Source organism: Talpa occidentalis, unplaced genomic scaffold (genome assembly GCF_014898055.3).
Source record: "Talpa occidentalis isolate TD23 unplaced genomic scaffold, MPIMG_talOcc4v2.1 talOcc4.4, whole genome shotgun sequence".
Taxonomy (NCBI): domain Eukaryota; kingdom Metazoa; phylum Chordata; class Mammalia; order Eulipotyphla; family Talpidae; genus Talpa; species Talpa occidentalis.
This window is the reverse complement of record NW_023604295.1, coordinates 32,506,770-32,534,404: the sequence shown is the minus strand read 5'-3', so window position 1 is coordinate 32,534,404 and position 27,635 is coordinate 32,506,770. Positions and strand designations below refer to the sequence as shown.

At 43.8% G+C, this 27,635-nt stretch overlaps 1 protein-coding gene and 1 long non-coding RNA gene across 3 annotated transcripts in view; one reads left to right on the top strand and one right to left on the bottom strand.

Annotated features, from left to right (window-relative positions):
• LOC129146727 (uncharacterized) overlaps positions 1–7,064 on the bottom strand; it is a 38,130-nt gene extending 31,066 nt beyond the window's left edge. Inside the window, exon 1 of the long non-coding RNA XR_008553828.1 lies at positions 6,863–7,064. This is a non-coding gene — a long non-coding RNA (uncharacterized LOC129146727). The remainder of the gene's footprint in view (positions 1–6,862) is intronic.
• Positions 7,065–7,713: 649 nt separating this feature from the next.
• The window catches only part of ETV5 (ETS variant transcription factor 5), a 58,048-nt gene continuing 38,126 nt past the window's right edge, over positions 7,714–27,635 (top strand). Inside the window, exons 1-5 of one of the 2 annotated variants that reach the window (XM_037525243.2) lie at positions 7,714–7,756; positions 10,731–10,850; positions 10,983–11,070; positions 11,195–11,242; positions 11,345–11,395. In XM_037525243.2, coding sequence (XP_037381140.1) covers positions 10,806–10,850; positions 10,983–11,070; positions 11,195–11,242; positions 11,345–11,395 — 232 coding nt within the window. In that variant the 5' untranslated portion in view covers positions 7,714–7,756; positions 10,731–10,805. Of the gene's footprint in view, positions 7,757–9,031; positions 9,661–10,730; positions 10,851–10,982; positions 11,071–11,194; positions 11,243–11,344; positions 11,396–27,635 lie in introns of those variants that run through there. The other variant, XM_037525242.2, reaches the window with a different exon arrangement.

Here is a 27,635-nt window from a genome sequence, read left to right as displayed (position 1 = left end):
CACATGGCGCAGCAGATCTCTCCTGTCTCACCCACTGCTCCCCTCAGCAGTGTATCTCAGTCAATCTCTGTTCTGTTCCCCACTCTGTCTCTGGTGAATCCTCTCACCACCTGTGCCTCTGGCCTGTACCCCCATTCTTGTATGCATAAATAAATAAATCTTAAAAAAAAAGTGATAGCCCGGCCTTATCTCATAGGAGGGAAGGACCCTCCACCTTCTACAGCCCGACACTCTCATCCAATTATTGCTGGGACTACATAGTTTAATACCAGGGACTGGGGCAGGAAAGAGCACACAGTGTAATAAAATCCAATTTTGGTCTTTTTCTTTAAGGCTATAATGCATATACTTAAATGTGATTGTCTAAGCAATATAAAATATCAAAAGGATACACAAGAAACTATTGATGGTGCATGATTCTGAAGAATGGGTACAGGTTGTGGTGTAGGGGGGGTTGCCATTCTATACCTTTCTGGTAGGTTGACATTTCTGTCATGATTCTCTGTCAATTTTCAAAGAAATCAGACATTAAAGTGAATCCTGTGACTACATCTTAAATGAATCAATTTAAATTAGGTTGATGCTTACCAAAGGAGTCTCCCTGGAATGTTCATAACAGTGTTACTAGTAATAAAAACTGGAAACTGCTCAAACGCCCATTAACAGTAAAATGGATCAATCAGTCAAATATGCTCATAGAATGGGCTACTATACACTCCAGAGAATGAACCAAACACAAGTGCATAATGCAAAGTGGATGACTCTTCCAAACATAATATTGAAGAAAACAAGCCACACACTTACTGAATGTTTCCATCTACATAAAACACAAAAACAGGCAAAATTGGTCTATGATGTTAGAAGCCAGGATGGTGGCTACCGAGAGGGTGGAGGGGTCTGGGCAGAGAGGCAGTCATTCTCTGTTTTGTAATTTGGGTACTAGATGTACAGAGAGGCTTGCCTTGTGACCAGTTATCTGTTCATGCTTAGGATTTGTATACTTTCCTGTATATATGCTACACTTTATTAAAAATAAAAAAAATTTACTTCTTTATAAAAAGTAAGCAAGCCCACAAAATAAGCCACACTTGAGAAGCCTGAACTGACTCCAGCTTGAGATGGTAATCCCTTGTAGGAGTCGGGTGCCAACCTTTCAGCCCCTTAGATATTCAGCCATGGTAGTGAGATGGAAGCTAAACTGTGGTCCCTAAGCCTTTTACAAGCCCCTGTGTCCTGCCCTGAGGCACAATCTGATTGCAGGGAAGAACAGGCAGAAGGCCTGTGGACCTCTACAGGGCAAAGAAATCAGAGCTCTCTGGTGATAGAGCGCTAGTCTCATATTTTGCATTTTTCAGCACATAATTTGACTTCTAAATGGATGAGTGTGCACCACGGAAGCAGACAGGTTTTCAGGTGGGCTCAGGTTTGAATGGAAGCTGCCTTATATTTCCAGAGGTAAGGGGCAGACAGCAGACTCCTAGCAATAATCAGAGTGGGGGAGGGGCGGAAGGGGATGTCACTTGTTTTCAAAGAATGGTGTTTAGCTTCAAGTGGCAATAGACAGAAGACTACCTCAGGTTGAAAGGGCAGGCTGGATACCCCACTTGAAGCCAAATGATGGAATCCACCAATGGGGCACTTCACCAGGAGGCTCTATTACCAGTTTGCCATGGTTGATTTTCCCTTTGTCCAACTCAAGATAAATGCAGCCCCCTCACCGGCCTGACAGAGCCAAAGCGGAGGTGGGCGTTTACAAACCAAGCCAAGAGCTGAAAGAATTACCCTCCTCACCACCCTCTTTCCAGCTGCCCCATTGAAACAGACCCATGAGGGACTCCACATTCCAGCCCCACATTTGCTGGCTCTTCCAGAGAGGCTGTTGGGAGAAGCCAAAGCAAGGCCTTTCAAGGCTTGAGGTGGGCAAGTTCTGAGTTAGACTGCTACTCAGACTTTTTGGGCCAATGTCTGAGGATGTCACAGCAAGGGTTAACCCCTCGCCATATGAAACTCTCCACTATGGGCATAAAAGGAAGCAAAAAGAGTGGTCAAAATAGATTCTGCCAAGTCCACACATTCAAGCTCATCTACTTCCTCATTGGAGGGGCCCTTTAGCTCTCAGATCCCACAGCCTCTTCCTCCATTGCCAATTCTAACTCACTTGTTTTGCTGTTTCCAAGCCTGCAGAGGATCTCAGGGGCTGCTGGAGAAGCGGTGGTCTTATTGTATTGACAAGTTTTGATTGGGAACCTAGTGTGGAAAAGGAACTGAAAATCTCTAAAGATCAGACATGGGCTTCCCAAGATGCTCCTTCATATGTGGACAGGCAGTCCTCATGGGCCCCAGTGGTGGAGCAGGAAGCTGACATGTGACTGGCTAAGGGAACAGGCAGCTCTGTCCTGCATGAGCTGGCTGAAGGGCCCAGGAGGCTCTGGAGAGCACTCAGGGTCACTAGGGCCCGGTGGTGATCCTGCCACAGAGCTGTACTCTTTGCTGAGGCAATGGAAAGCCAGGGGAAATTCCCCAAGATTTGCATTGTATTTTCTAAAGATTTGGGGATAAAGAACTTCCCTCAGGTTCCTCAGGAACCTAAATATGGGGTGTTTCCCAGCTTTTCTTGATCGTGGAGTATTATAAAATCTAAGAATTGAGATTTGGAATGAAACAGGAGAGAAGAGGTCCTCAAGCTCTGGAAATGAGCTAGAAGGAATAAACCCCGCTCACCCAGCGGTCAGAGGGTCAAGGACATGGCTTTAGTGAAAACCTGGCTAGCTCCTTACTAACACGTTCTTTAACCTCTCACTTTGACCCTCAGTTTTCCAACCTTCAGAATAGGTATTATTTCTACCTTTGAGATAGAAGGATTGGGAACATTAAGATGATGCATATGAAGTATTTCACACAGAGCCTGGCATAGAGGGGAAGTTCAGTATATGTAATTCCCATTCTCTTTCTAAAGTGACTTTAATGAAGATAAACTCTTGCTGGCCTAGAATAATAATTCAGAAGTCTGGCTGGAGTTGCTAGAATAAGGTCCCAAGAAAGCACAACGACTTTCCTTGGGAGTAGCCTAAAACTGCCGGAGCCCCAAAGACAAGATGAGGGAAATGGATGGGAACTAAGAATGCACAGTAAAGAGTTTACAAGCCTGGAGTCTGTTCAAAATCTGCACTGGCCCCTGACTCCAACTCTTTCTAGTTATGTGATCTTGGGCCAGTTAATTAGAGTCTCTGTGCCTCCGTTTCCTCATCTAGAAAACCGCAATAACAATGGTATCAACATTTCAACATTGTTAGGCGCATCAAGTGGGTTAATATCAAACCTCTAAATGGCCCAGTACAGTAAAGTGCTCTTTCAGTGTAGACTTTTGACTTCGTTAAGTACACACTGTCCCTGGGGTTGAGGGAGACCAGCAGGTGAGTAATGGGCAGGTTCTAGAGGGATCCATGGGGTACACTCTCTCTCTCATTGTGTGCCAGCTACATGACCTGAAGGGATTTCTGTACCTTCTGTATCTAAACGTTCTCATCTGTGAAAAGTGAAATGCTAATAACAGTACCTCGCTCAGAGGCTGTTGTTGGGACTAAATGTGCAAAGACCTATGAAGTGTTTGGGAAAGCGTCATGGCCCCTTGCAAGTACTCCGTACATGACAGCTATTATTATTCCCTGTCTGAAAAGGACCTTGAAGGCAATATGGTACCTACTTGTTTAAAGAGCCATTGATTCTAAAAGATTCTCTTTTCTTTCCACAGTTTTGAAGGGTTTAAGATTGAATTTTAGAAAGGAAAGTGTGTCAATCTGATAGAATTCTGTCTCTCCCTTGAAGAGAAAAACAGCTCTGCAGCTTTCCAACACTGTCCTCAAGTCCCTTCTTCCATCCTACACAGAATGGGGAAGAACCCCTGAGGGCTACAGAACCACACTCCAGTCTCCACACAGGATGACCCTCACCATGCATTTCTAACAGAGGAACTTGAGGTGTTTCCAAGTGCAAGGGACCGGGATCACGAGGCAGCCACATTTTCCACTGCCAATTTGTGATCAGCTCTAGGTAGGGACATTGCCTTATACCTTAACTTGCTTTGGGAATTTTAGGGGAACACTTTAAGAATAGTCCTCTAAAGGGAAACAGAAACTTTCCAACTTGAGGCAAGGAACTTATTTTTCTATCCTTTGGTGTTGTTTCCCTAAAGACACTGCAAATTGAAGAACGAGGGGCTACTAATCCTACTGCGATTAAGTAAGTTTTGCTATTGCCAGAAGACAAAAGCTGGATCAGCACTAGACAAATGTTCCAGAGGGGTGGTGTCTCTTGGTTATCTTTTCCAGTCTGGTCTTTCGCCTGGAAGAGAGCTTAGCACATGTGTTAGACAAATGTAAGGTATGTTCCTAGGAGGAAAGAATCAGTGTACTAGACAAAGAACTTCTAAATACTGACCCTTAACTCTCTCAAAAACATAGATAACAAGTGAAGATGAGGAGCGGGATGGTGATAGCAATGGGAAAGGTAAGTAACTAAGCAGCAGCAGCAGCCAATAGAAGGGAGAGACATGGAGTGAAGATACCACAAATACTTAACCATACGAACAAACTCTAGGCCCAGGATTCCATCTGATAATGTGGGTCATCCTGACTTACACCTTCACATATCACAGTAGAGGCAAGGGGTAGTCAAGGACCTAAGCACCTCTCAACACAAGTTCCAAATTCTCAGAATCATAGACACTTAGAGCTGAAATAATCCTCAGAGATTACCCAGTGGGGAGCACCAGCCCTTCTGTACTACCCCTCAATCTCTCTGTGTAAATGCCTCCTGCGACAAGAGACTCATGACCAGCTGCAAAGCTCCTTCTCTGGTCCACTTCAAACATTTCAAAGTCCTTCCTAACCATGTACTCAGCTGAAGTCTGCCTCTCTGTGATGCTTACCACTTCTGTCTTCTATCTTCCAGGGTTCACATGATATTTTCTGGTAATCTGCTGAGCTACAGGGTCCATGATAAGTGCACCCTGGGCTCCAGGGTTGACCTGACATTGTTCTTATGCAGGTTCAGCTTTGTGACCACTGGCAAGTGACCACTGGCAAGTCACTTAATTTCTCTGTGCCTTAGTGACTTGTTGTCTACAAAATGCAGATATTAGTAGCTGTGACCATGTTAGTATTTATGTGGAGGATTAATCTTGAAGATTAAATGAGATAACCTACAGAGGTGCTGAAATTGTGGGATAATTTGCCAGCACCTTCAAGACAAAGAGTGGATCTTATTCATCAGTACTTGTTCACCTTGCACAGGGTGAGACTGAGTATTTGTTCCAAACAAATATTTACTAGATGACTAAATAATTAATTGGCTCTAGCTCTATTCTGGTATAAATTCCTATGCCTGATAGCATGTTTGTGACAACCCTCTTATGAAAACCCACCTCCCTACTCTTCCCCTGCCCCAACTTAGTCACTATTTATTACTACTTAATGCCACTTCTCTTTCTAAGGTAGGAAGAGAACACATGGCTTGTTGAGTCACATGGTGAAGGCAGTTGCTGTGTGCTCTTTTCCTATAACCAACGTTATAAAATATGATTGATGGGCAGCAGCTAATATGATAAGAACATGAGGCAGACTCAAGCAACCAGGAGAAGGGAAGCTCTTCTGGAGAAACTAGATCAGAGAGCAGGATGAGATGAGATGAGGTGGGAACAGACAAGCCCAGGAGGAGGGAGATCAAGTCACTAGACTAGGTCCCAAGTCCAGCTGAGGAGATAGAGCCCTCTGGAATGTCAGCAAAACACTGTGAGCACAACTGAAATAAAGTAAAACCTCTAGCCACCAACCTGAAATGGCACTACCTGGGGAATGAAGAAAGACACTAAAGGAAAACTTTACTGGATCTGGGGTCAAAGCAAAATGCTCAACTAGGAAATTAAATATAACGAATTGCTTGTTAAAAGTTCAAAGCACTTCAAAGCAATCAATTCATGCCAGTCCCACCCCTGCACAAAGTCAATAGCTTAAATCTAGCTCAATTCTGGGCCCAGGACTCCTAAGGTAAACGCCAGCGTTTCTCGAACTATAGAGGACAGACCAAGATCCTGCTCTGTTCAACATTACAAGTGAAAGCAGAAAAGTAGGTGAGCAAGTTTTGACTGAAAACAATTTCTAAAAATCCGCATTGCATTCCACACGGTGGGGGGCGGGGCAGCCCCAGGGTTAGGGTATCCTTTGCATGGGGCTTTCTCCTAATATTTGGTGTCTTTCCTCCCCACTGCTGCACACGGGATGACTGGCAAGGCACACCGTTGAACGACTCCAGAACAGCACAGAATAGCTCCCTCACAAGCCTGCAGCGTCCTGGGGGAGAGCAGAGCCGCTCCGCGGCCTTCACAGGCGGGGGTAGAGGGCCGGGGGGCGGGGAGAAGATTGCTTATTTATTTGTTTCCTGGAACACCCTGTTAAGAATCTCAGCAACTGCAGTTAGTGCCCGATCGTTTGGCAAGCTGAGTAGCAGCTTCTCGCCGTTCCCAGCTGCACGGGATCTAATTCGCAAATACACCATCTTGCATTCAACACTTAAATGGAAAACAAGCCTCCCGGGAAGGGAGGGAGGAGGTCTAACTCTGCAAGCCCGTTTCAGAGGAATTTATGTTTCTAGGTCGATTGACTGGTTGGTGCGGTCCCCGAGAGGATTTCTCTGAGCGCCCACCCTCTCTTTTCGCTAAGAACCCACTCAGGTGGAGGTTAAAACTGCAATTAAACATGGAGAGAAATCGGGATTTGACTGGGCCTTAGGCCTTGCTAACATAAAATCTGTAACTAAAATCTATTTGAGAGCTCAGATTTTAGAGAGAGATACTGCTTATTCTTACCCATTGGAAACCTGGTGAAAGGAAATTAAGGCCTCTCTTAAAGGTAACTAAGATTAGAGGGCTCGTTTCCGTTTTCTGTGTTTCTGTGGGCCGCACGCCCAGGTCAGTGAGCGAGTTTCTCTCTTGGTAGAATGACGAATTCCTCTCGCCTGAATTCTAAAATGATAACTTTGCTCGGTGCTGCAGCTGCGAACGTCTGGCGCCCAGCGGACCAATCCTGGCGTTGGCGTTTGGGGCGGGGTGGGGGGTTGGGGCGGCGGGGGAGAAGTGGGGGTGAATAGGGAAGGGGAGAGAGCTGTGCTTGGATGAAAAGTTAGAAAAGCTGCGAGGAGAGCAGTAACGGTGACTTCTCGCGGCCTCGGCGCCTTTAAGTGCTTCACTGACTCAGCTAAGCTTCCCCCTCGGGTCGCGTTTTTTATGAATGAAAAACGTCCTTACATTCATTATATAAACAAGCCTGTGCTGATTGGCCAAAGGCCCCCGGTGCATAAATTATGTAAAACAGGCCCCTAAGGGGGCGGGGAGAGACGCGCGATTGACCAATGGAGGCCAGAGTTGATGGGGCGGCTTGGCTGGATTTGCCCTCAGAGAGGGTAAACAAGAGGTGATGGACAGTCTCGGGAGCCGCTTCGGGCCAATGGGAACGTGGCTGAGCTAGGACCGCGGGCCAATGGCAGCAGGCGGAGCAGCAGGCCGCGGGGGGCCGGGCCAGCGCTCTAGCCTGGTTGGCAGCTTCGGCGCAGAGTCCAGCCGCTGGTGCGCGGAGCGGCGGTTCAGCGTCTCCAGGAGCGGTTCGGCCCAGTCATTCGCCTAAGCGCCCAGGCCCGGTGCGCGCGTGCGTGAGCGCGCTTGCGCCCCGGGGCCGCTGCAAGGGACAGAGAGCGGCTGCCTCAGGTGAGGGGGCGTCGAGGGGGCACCGTGGTCTCGGAGGGGATGTCCAGGAGCCGATCCGGAGGGCGCAGCCGGCGAGAGTTCACGAACTGCTTCGGAATCCTCCAAGTCGTGGTGCACTTTATATCTGGGCTGAGCCCCGCGGGACTGACCGCCTCTCCTCCCTCGGGCCCGGTTCGGTTCGGTTCCTGGGAGGTGTCGGGCGGGGGCGGCTAACGGTTCCGGAGCGCGCAAAGAGCGGGTTTCCGCACGTCGCGGGGAGGCGCGTGGGAGCGCGGGGTGCGGGGCTCGGGGTGGAGATGGGGAGGCGGTGCGGAGTTGCGGGGCTGTGCAGCCTCTGGGGACCGGAGCGCCCCTAGGGCACTTGGAGACTCGCGAGAAGAGGAGCTTGGCAGAGCTTTCCTGCGGGGAGGAGGGGGCGGGAAGCAGCTAGCGGGGGAGTGTTTGAGAGGTGATCCCCTCCCAGCACCTGGAGGGGTTAAGTGACACAGGCATGTGCAGCCTGCAGGGTTGGGGGTCGGCCGGGAACTTACGCGGGCCTTGCAAGTTTCGGGCTATGGAAAGTGGACACTCAATCCCCCACTCCCACCCCCAGCCCGCTGAGGCGTCAGGCTGCACCCGAGAGCATCAGAACGGCGGCCGGGGCTGGGGAGACGCTGAAGTCTCGCTCTGGATTTGAGATCTGACCGCATTTTCAGAGGGGAACCGAACTCTCGGCCAGGGTCGGGGGTCGGGGGAGCACCGTGGAGAGAGTCTTGGTGGGCTGGGGTGGGGAGGAGGGGAGGAGAAATTGGGGGCGGTTGATAACACACGGCGCCTCAGCTCGTTTTATGAATGTGGGTGACTTTATGAATGAAGCGGGTTTCTTTCCTTGGCTTGCCGCTCCCTGCGGCTTTTTTTTTTTTTTTTCTTTCCCTTTTTGTGAATGAAGCATTGAGCTTTCTTCCTAAAACGCTGGGGTGAGGGGCCTGCGTCGGAGGCTGGGCGTGCGTTGGGAGCGGGGGCGGGGGCTCATCTGACGGAGTTTTCATGAATGGGGAAGGCTGGGAATTGGGTGGAAGTGTGTCTTGTTTTGTGAATGGGGCCCAGCGCGAGGGATCCAGTTACAGCCTCTACCTGATGTGGCGGCCGCGGCTCGCTCTCCCATTCATAAAACCAGGCCCGCTGCGCGCCTCGGGGGAGGGGCCTCGATCCCGCTGCAGCGCAGTGTTAAAGTTTTCCTGGGGTGCGCCGAGAGGGGGGGCCGGGGGCGGGGCGGGAATAAAGGAAGTGGTTTAAACTCCTGAATGAACTCGAACCTTCCCTTCAGGCTTAAAAAAAAATATGCTTTGAACAGGATTTTTCACGCCCTTGAACACTGAGGGCTGCTTTAAAGATCCTTGATGCCCCTTTTAGGTTCTCTGGTGGCAGCTTTTACTTCATGTTTTTAAAAGATATTTTTGCTCTTCTTGGTGAAGTATTTTTGCAATGTATCTCGTCGTGAGGCTCTGAAAATAACTCCCTCTCCGATGTCCTACTCGTGGTCCCCTTCCCCCATAGACTTTTATAGAATTTCTAAGGCCATGATTTAATGACAGAATTTCAAAGGCCGTAAGAGTTTTCATGCCCCTCAACTCATTGCTGAGGTTTCTGAGCTTGTATACCGCTTGTTGATATTCTAGAAAGAGGCTTTGTTCTGCACTTTTTAGCTCTGTTTGGAAGACTAGTCTGTTTTTCTAGGAAGTTAGGAGTTATGTGTAGTTTTGCTCTTTTTGACTTTGAAAATATCTGATTACATGGGTCAGAACGCCGAGAGGACGCTGACGGTGAAGGATTTCCTTGTATCCTGCTCACTTAGAAAATTTGATATGCCCCCCCCCCCACACACAGTGTGAAAAACAATTTGAATGGAATTGCTCGCTAAAAAGGTGCTTATTGAAAATGTCTGTGCACTTTAAAACAGAATTATCCTTAAACATTTTGCATTGTTTTGAATTGGGTTAAAATTGTTTTTCCCATTTTGTTGACAAAACTGTGGCTTTGTGTGAAGAAAAAAAAATGTTCAGTAAGATGTTACCTTTCTAAAATTGTTACTTTATTCTTCCTAAATTAGAAAAAGTTCTCTCCATTTTGACCCCCATCCTCTCCTCCCAACCCCAACACCTGGACAGTATTGAAACAAGCTTATTTTTTAGTGTGTTTGAGAAAAACTGACTTCACTCTGAGAATCAAACTGAATTTTCTTTCCATGGATCTTTTGCTTTTAATTAAGATCTGTGATAGAGATGCATTTAAAATATGTGCAGTAGAATTCAGTTTCCACTAAATGGGATTTATCCATTACTTTACAGAGCTATTTTATTCTTTACAAGTTGGACATAGCATAGATATCTGTGAATGTTACCATGGAGCTATTTGTGACATTATATATGCCATACCTCTTTGCATAGAAGGTTAGGTTTTAAAGAGTTGTGTGATGAGTACACCTCTGATCAATATATTCCTGGATCTATATATAGTGTCTTAACCATTGACCTACAAAATACTATCAGGAACACTATGTATGTCAGATTCTTAATTGGCAATAATTTGGAATGCTTAAACCTAGTTTTTCTATTTCCTGTCACTGTACTGTAAAAAATTACCTTTCTAAAAAAAAAAAAAGCCATAACACCACAAATCTTGAAATCACCCTTTTATAAGTGAAAGTAATGCATTTTAGTAGGAGACAGAAAGTAGCAAACCTCTAATCTTAATGGTTAAAAGAAGAAGAAGAAAAGAGAAAGGAAAGGATGACTAGGTCAGCGGATTTGGCGTTAAGTACATTATGAACCTTGCTGCCCTTCATCAAGCCCAGAGTTAGTCTGTAAAGTTTACACCTTGAGTGGGCTTTAAGTACCTCAGAGAAAGGTAGTGATTTTGCCCCAAAAGAGAGCAGTATACACTTACTTCATTTTTTCTAACTACCTCAATTAAAATCTCCCAATTCCTATTGCAGGAGGACCCCTTTTCCCCCCAGAAATTACTCAATGCTGAAACCTTTCAAAGTGATATTAGAGAAGTTGGAAGCACCATGGATGGGTTTTATGATCAGCAAGTCCCTTTTATGGTTCCAGGGGTAAGTTTATGTGACTTCTGGTTTTTTTATCCTCCTTTCAGTGTGTGCCTTTTCCTTGCTGGGTTAGTGGTAAGGCCCCTTTTTGATCCCTTCACTACATTTGAGTCTTTTCTATCTATTGGTGTCTTTCAGAAATCTCGATCCGAGGAATGTAGAGGGCGGCCTGTGATTGATAGAAAAAGGAAGTTTTTAGACACAGACCTGGCTCATGATTCTGAAGGTAGTGACGCTTTCCCCTCTGTGTCCTGGCTTCCTCAAATGGCTTCCAGTGAAAGCAGCATGCATGCAGATTCTTCTCCATTAACAGTCATTCTCATTCTGGTGTCTTCTGTTTTCAATTCCAGAGTTGTTTCAGGATCTCAGTCAACTTCAAGAGGCTTGGTTAGCTGAAGGCAAGTTTCTTGGCTGTCCTATTTTTCATATAAAACATTTTACTGTGCTTTTTAATAAAATTTAAAGGCCTAAAATTAAAAAAAAAAAAATCTCTTTTCCAGCACAAGTTCCTGATGATGAACAGTTTGTCCCAGATTTTCAGTCTGATAACTGTAAGTACCTTTCTGGTAGTGGCTCATTTGTTCTGAAATTATTTGGTCTTGTATCATCTATGTCTAAATACTATTTTCAGCTGTAGCCAGCATCTTTAGTCATTGGAATGCATTTTGGGCTTTTTTTAATAATTCAGGAATTTTTGAATTTTATTATAATGACTTTTTTCATTCCTTATTAAAATCATCTCTAAAAGTGCTCTAGTTGTAAAAAATAAAGTGCTCTAGTTCTATTGCATGTAAAATTTACTGAACATAATTTCTTCCTGAATTTCTTTTTGCCTTGGAATATTACAGGGCTTCAAGCTCAAAATTAGAAATTAATATGACGTACAAAAGATGATGGGCCAAACATCCATGAATCAGATATCATCTTACAATGTTTTTTGTTTTATAAATTAAGTCCTTGATGCAAATTGTGAGCCTGACATTTTTTTTCTTTTAAAGGTGCAGGAAATAGTTAATGGAAGATTCCAGTTAATTTTGGTTTCACCTGACATGTCCATTTTGTTTTTACTTGTAAGCTGACAAGGGGTGTCACAGAGTGACCTGATTTACTCTCATTTTTCATGTGATTAAGTGCTCATATCGCTGAGATAACAAATGCAAGTAGGAGCTCAGAAGCTGGCTCTCAGTGCTGGCAGGCGCTTGGGGAGCTTTGCTCTGATCTTTCGGGCTGTCCTCAACAGGTTTGGGAGCTTTTATGGTCCAGGCAGAGCTATCAAGGACAAAGCTGGCTGATGAAATTTGAGTAGTCCAGGGCAGCTCTAGAGAGCATTAGTCACTGGCGAATGAGCAGGTTTAAGAGAGGCTGGAGAAAATGCTGCCTCTCTTGAGGGTTGCATCATAGAGAAATTCATGTCTCTTAGTCATAGTTTATAATAGCAAGCACCTGAGCCAGGCAAAGATTCAATTTCTCATTTTGCACCAACAAATTCTTCCCAGTTTTGTTGTGTGTGGGGTGTGTGTGTGTGTGTGTGTGTGTGTAAAAATGCCACTGGATAAGAGGATCTCTTTGGGACTAAGTAAAAGCTGGGTGATCTAAATCATTAAATGAAAGAACAGAGGTACCATCTAAATATTCTTTAATGATAGGCCTCATCCCCAAGGCGCAATGCCATGAAACTTTAAAAGGCACTAAACTGTAATCCACAGATGCATGGCTACCTTAGCTTTGTCACAGCTTGCTGTGGATGTTTTCTATAGGAAAGTAAATGTGTGTTAATTATTCCCCTTTGATTGCTTTCAAGTGATTGGGAAACTTGCCACCTAAAGGCTAAATAAAGATAACCCAAGTTGTGTGTGTGTGTGTGTGTGTGTGTGTGTGTGCGCGTGTGTACACGCGCGCTATCCTGCCTGTGTGCCTGTGTCTGTGTGTCTGTGTTTGCAAGATAAAAGACAGGATTTGTAATCCCACTTTGTTCTGTGTTGACAATTTGGCCCAGCCTTTCCATTTCTTGCTCAAAGCAGCATAAACTGCAGTCTGTTTGGGAGGTGGCTTTCTTGGCAGAGGTTCTTTGAAATGCTTTTATGACACTTTGTTTCTCTGTAACCCAAAAGAGTTAAAAGGGAGGTGAGATGACTGCATTCAAATTGATTTCATGTGCTAAAGCAAAGGTATGTTCTTTAGAGAAAGATGTCAGCAAATAGGATTTATACTTGGAGAGAAATGTATCTGCAGGAATAGGCTAAAGTGAAAGAATCAATAAATGTGTTTTGGCTCCTTAGAAATAATTCCTGCTTAGCAAATAGAATATGCTAAGTTCTTTAATTAAAATGCTGTACCTAAAATGGAGGTGCTCTGGGAGATGTTTCTGCTTACCAAGTGTAATGTGTTTTTTACTTTATTTGCCTTTTGCTTTAGGTTCTTATAGTTGAGCTTTCTGTCTTTTAAGGATAAAATATATGGTAGCATAGCCTGGTGAAGTCTTTTAATAATTCTCTTCCCCTCTCTGACTCTTTTCCTGGAAATGGAGCTTCAAGAAGGATAGATTCAAAGATCACCTTGTCTTAGAGGTTAGGTAAGAACACAAACATGAGGTGGTATCTCCTTGATATATTCAATCTTGTTATTTGTGACTGATTTAACTAGAGTTGAGAATGACAGGGTAGCTACCCTGGAGCTGGCGGAGCTGAGCCCAGAAAGGGGCAGATAACTTCTGTTGTGAATGTCTCTCATAGACTTGCATTGAGGGTCAGCTTCTTCTCCAGTCACCTTCTGGAAGAGCCCATGACTATTCCAAAGGAGAATAGTCATTCACGTTGAATGGAGAGAAACTCATTCACGTTAATGGAACCTTAAATGTTGGTTTGAATCACCCAATCAATGAACTATAAAACAAACTTATACTTGCCCAATAAAGTAAACCATTTCCCTACAATAGCAGAAATGTGCTTAACAACATTCTTCTGTGGTCTGCTACTGGTAATCTACTTTTCCTAGTAACTATGTGATTAATTTTCCATCTTGTACATATGTGTGTGTGCATGCTCATGAGAGAAAGAAGTAAGTAATGTGGGTTGTTTTTATTTTAGAATTTTAGCTTTCAAGATTATAGCTTACTTTCTGTGGTAAGTGCTATAAACTCAACTTCTAAAAGCGATTATATTTTGTAAGTTTTGCAGATTCATGTTCCTCCTCTACCTGGGAATTCTTACAGGTGAGATTCAAGGTAGTGGAAAGTGCAACCCATAGACCATAGGTGGTTGTGCCAGTGCCATCAATTAGCATTTAGTCCTAAGGTGTAACCCTGCAGATCTCAGATTGTTTGAGCTGGCAGTTTCTTATAAAGAGAGTCTTATCCAACCCTTCATTTTACAGAGAAGGAGATAGAATGTCCAGATTGCTAGTGAGGTTGACTAGTGGTTTGGGGCAAATGAGAAGGGTTGGGTGAAATGAGAAACAAAATTATCCCAAAATACTATCCTTAAAGAAATTCTCACCAACCTGTACAGCCAAGGGAACATGTGTATCTGCTGAGGTGTGCCCCAAGCTGCCCCCCATCATTTCATCTACCTAGATGTAGTCTTCAGAAATGCCTTAGGAAGACTGTGGGCCACCCAGGCTAACACCTCATTAGTCTTTATTATGTGATCCTGAAAAAGTTATTAAATATCTTGGTGCAATGAGTTTTTCTAGCTAGGATTTGGAAGAGAGAAATTGTAAAATGGGGACATGGTTTCTACCAGACATCTTAAATGTGTGTACACATAGGAGTGTGTGTGTGTGTGTGTGTGTACATATATATATATATATATATATAAATATATAAATATATATATATATATTTATATATATATATAAATTCTGTCTATTGTAAATAAGTTTGGATCTGTGGATATAGCCATGTAAATGTGCATGTAGCTAAATACATATATTAACTCACAGAACAACCAAACGAGAGAATCTGGATAATAGGTCGATGTGTACCATCTTGATTACGCATTTTCACAGAATTAACTACCAATCAAAAGCATGGATCAGATGGGAACTGAAAATGTTTAGATTTGGAGAGGCGGGGAATTTACATTCAAAAAAAAGGTTTTAAGTGACTGCTTGAGTTCCTAAGGGGATTACTAGATTTTAGAGTATATAACTATTGTAAATTGACTCACTTTTTTTTTTAAAGATTTATTTATTTATGCATACAAGAGCTGAGGTACAGGCCAGAGATGCAGAGGGTGAGAGGATCTGCCAGAGACAGTGTAGGGAACAGAACAGGCAGATTGATTGAAATATACTGCTGAGGGGAGCAGCGGGCAAGACAGGAGAGGTCTGCCTCGCCGTGGGTTTCTCCCTGGCCGGCCAGGGATCGAACTCGTGCTGCAGAGGCTGTGGATTGCTTCATAGTGTGGTGCGAAATCCCTTGCGCCACGAGGGAGGCCCTGACTCACTTTTTTAAGTGTGGATTTTGATTCTGATTTTTTTTTTTAAATCATTCATTTAAATGGCAATATTATGAGTGCTGGCTTGTCAGCATCTTGAATAACTAGAATACTTTATGCGGGAGAGAATTCATGATAAAATCTTATTTTAAAGCCATGACCTCCACACCAAATATAATTTAAGAGAACTGTTCTAAAATCCAAATGACCTTATACTTCCCTCAAGTGTTCCTTTTATATTCGTGTTTCAAAAAAGGAATGGACCAAGTAGAGGAAGTAATAGTAATTTCCTAAGGACTGGCTAATTAACTGATAAAATCGACTTTTTATAAATACATTGCAATAGATGGCTGGGGAAATAGGATTAAATGTTATGACAGCCCTTGAGCCTAAAACACATTGATCTTAATCCTGTTTCAACATGAGATTGTCAGCTGGATTTTTTTTTTTCTTTACCTGTTTGGGTGACACTGGAGTGCAGCAGTGCATTTCTTTGGGAGAGGGCATATTATTTAAGACCCAGGTGTGATATAGCAAAACCCTATGTTTGCTTACCCTGCTGGTCTTGGACCATTTCTATTTGAAAAAACTCATCCTAAAGTCTTTTTATTATGGAAAGTAAGAAAAAAAAATAGGGCATGCTTTAATAATAAGAGACTTGAAGAAATCAAGGCTATCAGTTTATCCTCTTTAAGTGCCAGTAGTTAGGGAGTAGAAAGAAGCGTGCTGAAGGAGGGGAGAGGTTATTTGACTCCAGGTTTTACAGTGCGACTTTCAAAGTCTTTGTTAGCTAGTCCACTACCTAACCACTGACAGGGTGCTAAAGGATTTGAAATCCTTCCTGTTTTGATAGCTTCCAAGAGCCTTAAACACCTTACACTTAAGGACCCAAGACCTAAAGTTCCCATTTATGTAAAAGAAGTATATGTTTACACAAAATCTGTTTTCATCTAACTTTCATTCAGTTAGGCTTGTTAAAAACAATAGCTTTTTCTCTTACCCTCTCTTTGCTCTTAGTCCCCTAATAAAGCCCAGTAACCTATCCAGTCCTTTGTGTTTGGTGATGAAGAGCTGGGCTAGGGACTTATATTGCCAGGCAAAATGCTTATGTAAGCTGCCAGAAGTAACAAAATCTTGGCATCCACGAAGAAATTGCCGCTTATCTCCTATTTTTTAGCATTCTTCAGTTTTACAGGAGTAAGGCATGGGTAGCATGACAATGCTGAGAATTTGTACTATCTGCCATTTCTGCCATCTAGTAGTATCATTGTTTTAATTTCAGTCCCTCCCCAACCCAAAATGTTACGAGTGGTAGGTTGGGTAGGGTGTGTAGTTTTTACCAAGCGACTGTTCCCTCCACATGTTTCTCAGGTTTTAGTGGTGGCAAAGTACACTCAGGCACAGAGGCCGGCAGCCCCCTCTCCGGTGGGCGTATGGCTGCCCTTGAGGCAGCTTGGGTCCCATCTGTGCCCTGGCACGCAGAGCTTCTCCACTTGGAATCCAAGGAGCTCAGAGTCTTGTCATGTTGCAGCTCCCAGCTCTTGGACAAGTGCCAGACCTGCTGATGCCAGTACCGGATTAGGTTGCTTTTTTAAAAATTCATTTTGTGAACTCATCAAGCTCGGTTAACAGAGGTTTAGGTCGTCAGCTTCCATCATTGTCCAGTCCCTCAAAGAAGCTCAGCTTTAAGGGGGAAGGGGAACAGATAATGGCCTCCTCGTGTGTGTGCAGGTGGGCACCAGTGTATGTCTGTTTGAGACAGACCATAATGTATGTTACATTCAGGGACTGTGGACTGACAGCTCAGATGTTAAAAGGAAAAGAACCCCCATATAAAAGGAACTTGCATAGCAAATAAAGGAGGAAGCATTCAGGGGCAAAGTTGCAGCCACGAGGGTGCAAGATTCCAGGGAGCAGGATCACATCAAACTTATTAAAAAGCCAGGAGTTCGAGACAGATGTCATGCATCCAAGGCATTGAATGGGGATTCTGTGGTCAGAAGGACTTCAGAGAAATGCTTTCCTTGTCGCCATCTGAGTTCACTGGGGATGGGGTTGGGGGCAGGCAGCCAGGAGAGGTAAACAAAAGACATTTAAAAATAGCCAAGTATGTTATGAAAAATCCATGAGCTAAAATTTATCTCCTGGATTTGATTTTCATAAAGGAGTTTGCTTTTCTTTGAAATAAAGTCTGGTTTTCAGACTGACTTCATCTGCTCTCCTTCAGGGTGATTATTGGTTTGAAAAATATCTCTAAGAAACCAAACCAGTTTTTAGCCTTGTACTTTGCGTTGTCCTTGAAGTAGATTTCACCCGCCAACCCCAGATCTCCACACTCTTTCCTTTTGAAGTCTCATGGGCATTCAGGGGGGGTGGTATTATAAACCTTTCAGGCCGGATACAGAGCCAGGAAAAGGAACTGTGAAACTGTTCATAAGAGGTAGCTTGCCCCTCCCCCTCCCCCCCCCCCCCCCCCACTGCCTAGAGAAAACCTACTGGAGACCTCTCTCCCTTGGGGAGGAAACCAGGTGGCTCCCAATAGAGCTATTGGCAATGGATGGAAAAGTGAGGCGTCTAGAACTGCAGACTTGCAGAGAGCTGCCCTCTAATGCAAGCCAGCTCACCCAGGCAGGAGAAACACCACTGAGGTCTTCTTCACCCTTAGTAGCTATGGTCAGATTCTGAAATAGGGCAGCAAAAGATAGTTTTCTTTGGCCTTTCCCCTTTTGCCAGAGGGCATTTGCCGACCTCACTTCAAGCTGACTTGCACACCCTTGCAGATTTCAGCCAGGGTCTTGACCATCTGAATCTTAAGGAGGGTGCAGAGCAGGCAGGCGCCTGCTGTGTCTAAATTTCTTACATAAACACAGCGCACTGGGCGTGCAAGCATCCCTGTGGCGACAGCTGGGCTCTGCTAAGTCTGCCCCAGCAAGCTGAGCTGCTGAGTCCCCCTCTTGCCTGAATGGAGCATTCCAAATTGGTTGTGAATGGAGGGCGGGGCTCCCTTGCAGACTTTTTCAATGAATAACCAGACCCCATTGTGCAGCCTGTGGAAAAACAACCGACTCAAACAACACTGGGACTGTTAGAAATATGCTTGTGATTGGCAGCTTGGAGAACCTCCAAAATTAGTTTCCTTTGGCTTCCCTGCTGCTCCCTGTTCGCCAAGCCTGGGCTTAATGGGGTTCGAGTTTTCTTTTAAGCACTGACTTTAACTCTCCAACTGCCAGGCAGATGACCAGGACTTATGGAAGGGTTGCTGCTCACCAGTGAGTCCGACCCCCTCCCTTTGTCTCCCATTTTAAACCCTAACTGTCTAGAGGAAGGGATAATAGGAGAGGGTGGTTTAGCTTCCCCTGGAGAGAGAGATGTTGAGACTTGATCTAAGGATAGTACTCTTTTATCTCCTGCTTCCCATGGGGTTGTGGCTTTAGCTCCCCATTGAAGATTCCTGCCTACTCTTCTATACCAAGCTCCGGTCTTTTACTCCAGGCCTAAAGAAAGGGTGTTTGCCTGCCACACACAGATACGCCTTGCTTAGGCTTACGGTTTAACCTGGGAGTGACAAAGCTATAATTTTTGTACTCCTTGGCATTCTATCTCCTGCTTACTTTCCTGCAGCAGTTGGATACTTGTCATTTTAAAACACTACTTCCCAGACTGGGACTCTGCTATGGGGAAGAGTTACTATGCCTGCAGCCCTTCCACTGGGCACCCAGCAAATGCTTTGCCTCCCCAAATGAACATCCCTGAAAGAACCAGAAAGAAACCAACCTGAGCAATCCCCCAACCAGAGTGGCCTCCTCACCCCAGAAGTAGACTGGGCTTTGGGGCTTCACTTGCCTCAATAGTACCTACCCTGAACATCTTCCGGCCACCCTCCCCCTCTGTATGTTTGTATGGAGTAGACAAGGGCTGCAGGCTAAGCATAGAAAAGACACCCTATTAGAAAGTAAAACAAAACTCCATAGTAATGATCCAATGCAATTTCTTCAGGGTTTTAAAGAGCTCTTCTTAGTTCCTGCTCCTCATCTTCATAGTCATTTGAGGTTGGATGCATTTGTGTTTTGCCCTAAGGATTTTTTTCAAATATTTCCCTTGCTGTAAATTGGTCTTGCAGGAATGTCGTCCCTTCCCTATTAAAAAAAATAATAATAAATAAATAAATAAATAAATAAAGGCCAGGTCTGAACAGATTGTCCTGTGAGAGAGCTGAAAACTCTCAGACGATAACCCTAGTTATCAGCTGCAGAAGAGGATGCCAGCATTTGTGCTTCTTCAGAGGAGCTGAGGAAACCTTCAGCTTACACAAACACTTTTCAGCTGAGTGCCTGGAAATGCTTTGTAATGGTCTGAAAGGGCACTTAATGAGGGTCTTTTCTACTTTTACCGCAGAAAAGGTAGAAGAGGGGTGGGGGTGTCTCTTCTACATGGTTGCCTGCAGTGAAGACCAGATCCTGGAATGCTTACCCTGAGTTTGCTAATCTGAATTTTAATAGAGAATAATTCAGCGGTGATAACTTCACTGTGCTAAGGGATACCTCCAGAAAGGACACGTCTGCTCCTCCTCCACTCCCCTTTCATTTCTTCCCCATGGAATAGTATTTCTAGAAGAGTAAGAAGAGAGCAGCATAGGCTTTTAATGTATCCTGCATTTTGATGAGCATTAAATGTATTCCCTGCTCCCCTATTTCCATTCCTGTTGGAACAAGAAACAATTGCTCTTAGCCTCCCAGTGTTTCCAGAAGCAGAAAACCTCTCTTGTGTCTGTATCGGCCTCAGATCCAGCACCCTGCTCTGCACTGTCACTGCCATATTCTCTGGTACATTCCCTTCTCACCCTACCTTTGAACAGCGCCAATACCCCAATACCGGCCTCAAGTCAGTAGGGAATCCTGTGTGAAGGGTCTAAAAACCAGAGTTCTGAGAGTCCTTGAGGTGACCTTCAAGAAAAACAGAAAAAACTAGCTAGGGTTATTTCACTTTTTCTGAGTCATTGTTTAAATACAGATAAAGTCAAATTTTCCTAGGTTCATTTAGACTCGATGCAGCTAATGCTGTGTTTTTCAGTAAGACTGCTTGTGCCAGAGGAGAAGCCATCATTTAGATACCTTGACACACTTAACCGAGTTTCTGCTTTTAGGAGAAGCAGAGCTATAGATAGAAGGAAATAGTTCTCTCAAGGGAGAAGCCAGTTTCCCAAGGGTTGGGATTTCTTTCTTGTCAGATTTTAAGGGTGAATGTTAAATTTGAAGTCAAAGGCATTTTTCAGTGTCTTAATCATACTATAGCATGGTTAATACTTTTGTGCCAGTTTTAAGGAGAATAATATTAATTGGAAATCAATTGTAAAAGGGGTGTTAAAGAACAATAAGTTTGGCTTTGTCTTTTCTTTAAGGAAAATAGCCCAGTTTCCCCATTCCTGATGGTGTGTTCCACTGTGAGTATCGCTTCTTCTTAGGGTAGAATCTGTGGTGGACCCGAGGCCCACAGTGGAGGAAGCCATCCTATTACCTTGAGCAAAACTTGAGTTGGGAGGATAGGGCTCTTTTAGATCTCTTTCTCAAACATGAAAGTTAACAAGTAGTTGCGTATGATGTTGGTAATGGTTGGATGTTAAGATTCCTTGAACAGCTACCCCAGGAAAATTGTTAGTCTCGACAATAGCCAGATCTTGATGCAAACAGTCAGATTTGGTATAATCGGTCACCTATTGTTCTACCAGTCTCTTCAGCATGAAGGTTGTCAAACTCCAGGTATACCCAGCTCTGGACTGTGGTGCATTCAAAGCCAATAGAACCAATTTTTACCTTGACTCTTCTCAAAGTGAGCTCTGTGCACTGGGACAGTCCTTTTACTTGATGATTAAATGTTTTGCTTTCTGTGTAGTCCACAGGTTTTGGGTGACACTCTTCCTTACTTAGAAATAGTCATTTTGTACAAAATACTTTCATGGCAGAGCCTGAACCTATTCAGGCACAAGCCCTACCTCAATCAAAGCTGGTCCAGTTCTTTTCTAAGCGCCTTTCCTTCCCTTGAATTTCTAACTCTTACATACAAGGTCTCTGAGTTTCCACTTCAGAATTCTAAACTATCTATCCTAACTAATTGGGATAAATGAGTCCTTTGAAGAAAAGGAGCTGCACACACCAAAGCTGTTTCAAGAATAACACCGAAGTGTGGAGAGTGTGAAATTAAAGGAAGTCAGTTTGAAACTAGTTCATCTGGGTCCAAAAATCCTCTTCTGCCAATGGTGCTATTACCTTCCTTACTTAATAACAAAAGATTTTTGTTTGGAAATGACTATTTGAAAGATGCAATTTTGTACCAAAAACGCGATGCAGCAGTTCAGTGACAGACACTTGTTCTTACCCACAACTCCCCAGCGGTGACTCAGGCCATCTCTGATTCAGTACGTGTGTTCAAGGTGGGCTCCTCTTAACTAGCCTGACCTCTTTTGGGGGGAGGAGGAAAAAAACAGCATTAATACAAAGAATCTTTTTCCTTCTAGTTTAGCCAGACTTAGAATAGAAACCGTTAAAAATCACTTCTGTCGTCATTGTTAGTACTGACAGAGGTGACAAAAGGACAGTGGCTGTATCCCAAATTCCATTTAGCAATTGGTCCTCCTATTCCATGGCCAAAATAGTGACCAACCCACTTCTTTACCCTGACAAACTTACACTGGACTGTAGGCTGGCCCTGGGGACTCTTGCTCCTAAGGCCTGCTCCAGGCCTGTGTGCGCCTCCCCAGCACACTGAGCTCTTCTAGGCCCCTTGGCCTGTGAAGGGTGAGAGCAGCTTCCAGCTTCTGTTCCCTTGCAACAGAAGAGGCAAATACTCTGCCTTAAGGCTACCTGTGGTCTTCCCAGCCAAAGCTTTCCCTCTACCTGCCCCACTGTCTGTCCTCTAGGACTTTGGTGTCTTACTTGACTTGGATCGTATTTTCTTTTCCCCGCAAAAGGAGTGAAGGGGATGGAATGGGGGGGGGAGCTTTGAGATCCCCTGGAGGCTAGAATATGGTCCACACTGTGACTGGTCTGCCTGGGAGGTACTATCCCATCTCTTTAGGATGCAATTATATTGTATACTCACCTCCCAAACTGACTGCCATGGTCAAATTTTAGTTTTTCATCTTCTGACCAATAATATTTCAGTTGGTGCTTTGATTTTGAGATACTATATGCCAGCTCTGTCAGCCAGTCACTGCTGATGCTGGAGAAGCCATAGAAGAGGGTAGAGTGGAGGGGGAGAGTTTTTATGGGATGTTGTCTTTGAACTGGGCCTACCAGGGCAAACCTCCAAATCTTTCCCTTGCACTCGCCACTGCATGAGGTCACTAAGTAATAGAAACACAGTTGAAATAATATCCCAGTTCTTCTATGCAATAAAATAGGATTGCAAGAGTATAAGTTTGTCCCTAACAAAGCCCTTACCTCTAAAGTTAATCTCTTAGCAAGTCAAACCCCTTTTCCCACAGAGAAATGAAAATCCTTTATGAATGTATACCACTGTTTTCTTTCTCTGCTTTTAGTCTAGCCAGAAGGGCTTTGTTTGGGGGTCTAACAGAGGCCGCACCCTCGGAACCCCTGGTGTGCTTTGGCATTTTTTGAAGTGGATTTCTCCACTATTGAATCTGTCTCGTGCCCTATATTCCACATTCCAAGGAGCATAAGGACATAAAATACCATAACACTCAACCTATACAAACAAAATTTGGAAATACTTTGAGAGCCATCGTGAGCACTACGCCTCTTACCATCAAGCATCAGTCCAGTTACAGCTGGCCTGTTCCCAGGAAAGCGGCCTCAAGCCCAGGACACAATCCATGATGCAGCTCAGCACATGTGGCTGTTGTCAGCTGGAGTCCACAGCAGAGATTTAGGTTTATCCAGGGCAAACAGAAAATGAAAGAGGCTTATAGAGCATGGCCTCGTGGTTTTAACTTCTTCACGGTGTCAGTTCTCTTGTCCAATTTAAAGCCCAGATGGGAGAAATTCTATCAATAACTCTAATTCCTGTATCCTAGGAGAAATTCTACTGCCTTTGCAGGTGGCCTCTGAGAGTTGTTTCAGATACGCTTTCTCCTAACTCTATTTATACATACTCAAAGTTAGGCCTGTTCTTTTTTCAGCTCTTTTTGTTCCTTTAATTTTCAGCTTTTGCATTCAAGGTCTTTGGGTTTCCATTTTCAGAACTCTGAAGTTGTCTTCTGATGTTCCCCTGCTAACCTCATTTTTCCACCACGCCATTTGCGAATATTGAGAATAGGCTCTCAGGAGATAGTCTCCACACTATCTTTCAAGTGCGTGCCTATCATTTTTAATTGGAGCTCAACAACAGAGTATTCTAGGCTTGCAGCCCAGCAAAGGTCCATCTCTTGAATTTCTACACTTGGTATATCTCTTCTATGCATCTGGGCAAGGAAGGTATCCCCTTCCCTCCCCTCTTTTCCCACTATTGCAAGAGCTGGCTGTTTTCATTGGTTATTATTTCATCCAGCCATTTTCATTCAAGGGCATGAAGATTTCAGTCTTGCTTTTGGGTTGTTCTGTTCCTATACCCTATTTGATGGAGCTCTTTTCCCATAGTCATGTCATGGTAAAAAGTCCAAAGCCTATTTTTTTTCCTTGAGCGGATTATATTATCCCAAGGAGAGAGAGAGGGGGCAGGGAAAGAGAGTGGTGTGTGTGTGTGTTTGGTCCACATACCAGTTCCCGAAGCCTCTCTTCTGCTGACTGTAGGCTTTTCCCACTGCATAGGAGAAATCTGATTCCTGGGACCAGATGTTCCAGGAACTAGCTTTATCAGTTCCTAATTTGGCTCTTGTGTTATTTATTGTACAGAATATGGCATTGGCTACATAGGAAGAGCTTCTGTAATTGTTAATTGATGGATTCTGCTACCTCATGATTGATCCTATACCTGGGGGCCCTGAAGTATGCCACCAACATGATAGTCATTCCTTTGTTCCTCACTGAGAAACAGGATAAATAGGAAAAAATAATCTGGATTAATCAGTACCACAACCCCCCTAACCACCACCGCTGTGACTAATTACAAATCTAAAATCTTGAGTGCTGCAGCTATACTAATCTCAGGAGAACTTCACCTATACCTATTAATACAAAATTTTACCCCTGAGTAGAAGCCTGACTTTCTTCATATAAGGACTTTGCAGCTATTCTTGTAGTTTCAGGTTGCAGAATGAGCCTGTCCTAAAATTTTGGTCCTGTTTTTGGAATGCTAATCTAGATTTTGGTTGCACCAGATGTTTGTCCTCTTTGCCATGAGCTGCGTGGAGAGCCTAATAAACTATGTTCTACACCAGAGTCATCCTTGATTCCCAAGGCATAAATGTGCAGGGAATTCTCCAAGCCAACATAGTTCTTTTAACTCAATTTAGTTTTTCAGCTCCATCCACATTCCTTTCTGATCTCCTAGTCTGATAAGCTAGGCTGGACCAGTTGGATGTGCCAGAAACTCTTGTGCTTTTCCCCTTAAGGCTCAGAGCACCAGAAGTCCAGGCTACCCATCCCAGTTTCTTCTCCTAGCTCTGGTCCTGCTTAGTCTGCATGGGCAGGAGGAGCCAAGTCAATTACTTGGAAGAAAGAGAATAAAGGGGAACCTCAAGGAAGATAACTTTAATTCTTTTTAATTCTGCCGGCCTTCACAGGTTAGTGATGGATACATTATGCCCTCTAAAAGACCAGGGATGAAATCTAATGAATGGTCCAGCTATTCTAGTAATGTTCTAAACCTCTTGTGAATACGTATTTCCAAGGAATGGAGATTCTCCATTTTTTTCCCCCAAGAATGCTTTGTGGTCTTCAGTTGGGCATATGTTTTACTTTCTGTTTTATGTGTAATTACTGATAAATTTCACTTTTGTTAATGTGTTATACTTGTGTAATTGCTGTCTTTTTCCCTGGGCAGCAATAGAGGTGGCAGTAGGCAATAGTCAGTAGTGATAGCAGTGACAGTTTTCATATTACCTTCTCTTGGATGTTTCCTCCTCCTTTTTCGTGTGCCAGGACCAAAGGAAAGTATTTTACTTTTTTTAAAGATTTATTTATTTATTTATGCAAGCACTGGGTACAGTCAGAAGTATGGGAGGGTGAGAGGATTCACCTGAGACAGAGTGGAGAACAGAACAGGCAGACCGACGAAATACACTGCTGAGGGAAGCAGCGGGTGGCAGAAGAGGTCTGCTGCACCACGTGGGACCCTCACCGGCGGCCAGGGATCGAACCAGTGCTGCAGAGGCTGTGGGCAGTTTACAGGCCAGCGCTCAACTGCTGTGCCACCAGGGGAGGCCCAGGAAAATATTTTAAAACCCTGGCTTCGATGCTAGAGTATGACCAGAAATTCTCCTTACGTAATTTTAGATTCCCAGGGCTACATTATCTAAACACAGTAAAGGTACAGAATAAACAGGACAGTGTCTTTTCAATTTAATAATAGGGCTGTGGTGGCTTCATGTTTGAGTGCTTGGTTTTGAAGTTCTTAGCACATCTACTTTTGATCTGTGAGTTGCCATAAGATAAAGGGATTTTATTTTTTCTCCATGCATCTTGGAAGAAATGGGATGTAATACCTGTTTTATTGATTTATTTATAAAACATTGCTACATTTGCTTCATTTCTTTATGTATAGATTCTTTTCTTTCTGAACCATTTAAAAGCAAGTTGCACACATTATAGCATGTTACCTTCAAATACTTGTGTACCTCTGAATACTTGTGTGTGTATCTCCAAAGATTAAGGATGTTCTTTAACATAGCCTGAGAAACGAAACTTCTATGAAGTAATACTCATAATCCTCCTCTAGTCCTCCAAATGTCTTTTCATAGTTGATGCTGTTATTTTGTGTTGTTTTGTTTAAAAATTTATTTATTTATTTATTTATACAAGAACCGGGGTATAGGCCAGATGCGCAGGAGGGTGAGGGGATTCACCAGAGACAGAGCGGGGAACAGAACAGGCAGACTGAAGAAATACACTGCTGAAGGGAGCAGCGGGCGAGACAGGAGAGGCCTGCCGGTGGGGGTCGAACCCGCCCTGCAGAGGCTGTGGACAGCTTCACAGCGCTGCGCTCAACTGCCTGCACCACCAGGGGAGGCCCTGATGCTGTTTTTTTGATCTAGGATTCAATGGGAAATCATATGGCACATTTATTGTTATGCCTATTTTCTTTTCAAAGATTTATTTGTTTGTTTGTTTGTTTGTTTGTTTATATGAGCACTAGGGGTACAGTCAGAAGTATGGGAGGGTGAGATAATTCACCAGAGCCAGAGCGGGGAGCAGAGCAGACAGACTGATGAAGTACACTGCTGAGGGGAGCAGCGGGTGGCAGGAGAGGTCTGCGCACCATGTGGGACCCTAGCCCGGTGGCTGGGGATTGCACCGGTGCTGCAGAGGCTGTGGGCAGCTTTGCAACCCAAAGCTCAACCGCTGCGCCACCAGGGAAGCCCCTTATTATGCCTATTTTCTTCAGATAATAATATTGATCTTCCTTTGTTTTATATCATTGAATTTTTTTGTAAGAGTCCTGGTCAAGTTGTAGTTGTTGACCTTTCATAGGTACATTACTAAAGGATAGATATACAGCATATAGAAATACTGACCTTAGACCTGAAATCTGGCTATGTAGAAGAATTGTTGATCCTCTTAACCTCTCATATCTCTATTACTGTGTTGACCTTAAAACACTGGTAAAAGAACAGAGTGAGTCAGATGGAGGTATTTGGGTCAAAGATAGCTTGTGTGTGCTTTGAAGAAAGGTTCTTTGGGAGGACTCATTCCAGTGTTTTAAAAAGCACAGCTTACTAAATAGTTGATTTTATTCTTCACAGATGATTTTTCACAATATTAAACTTGAGAATTTATGTTTAAAAGACTAGCTGTGTCAGATATTAAAGAAGTCAGCACATCCTCCCATACCTCTTCCAATTCTGCTTTTAGAACTTGTACCCCCTAACTAATCTGATAGCATTTCAAATTTTTATTTTTGGAAACTGTTGCCAGGCAGAGTCAATGCTCACCATTCAAACGGGTTTGAGCATGTCTCTTACTTTGTTTGGAAATCCAAAAGGCATCTCCTTTTCTAAATACTCACTTCTAAGTGCCGAAACCTATCCACTTATTTTATCTCCCTGGAGCCTCCTTGGTTCCCAGAGCAAGGTATTTATCTGCTGTCTTTGTCATTCACTAGTGCTGCTACAGACTTATGAAGGATTTTAAGATATTAGGAGTATATTTTATGCTTGAAATGAATTTCTAATCTACTCTGCCCTAAAATGGAGAAATACTTCTGACCTCTTCTGGTAATATGATAGCACTTAAAAAAAAAGTCT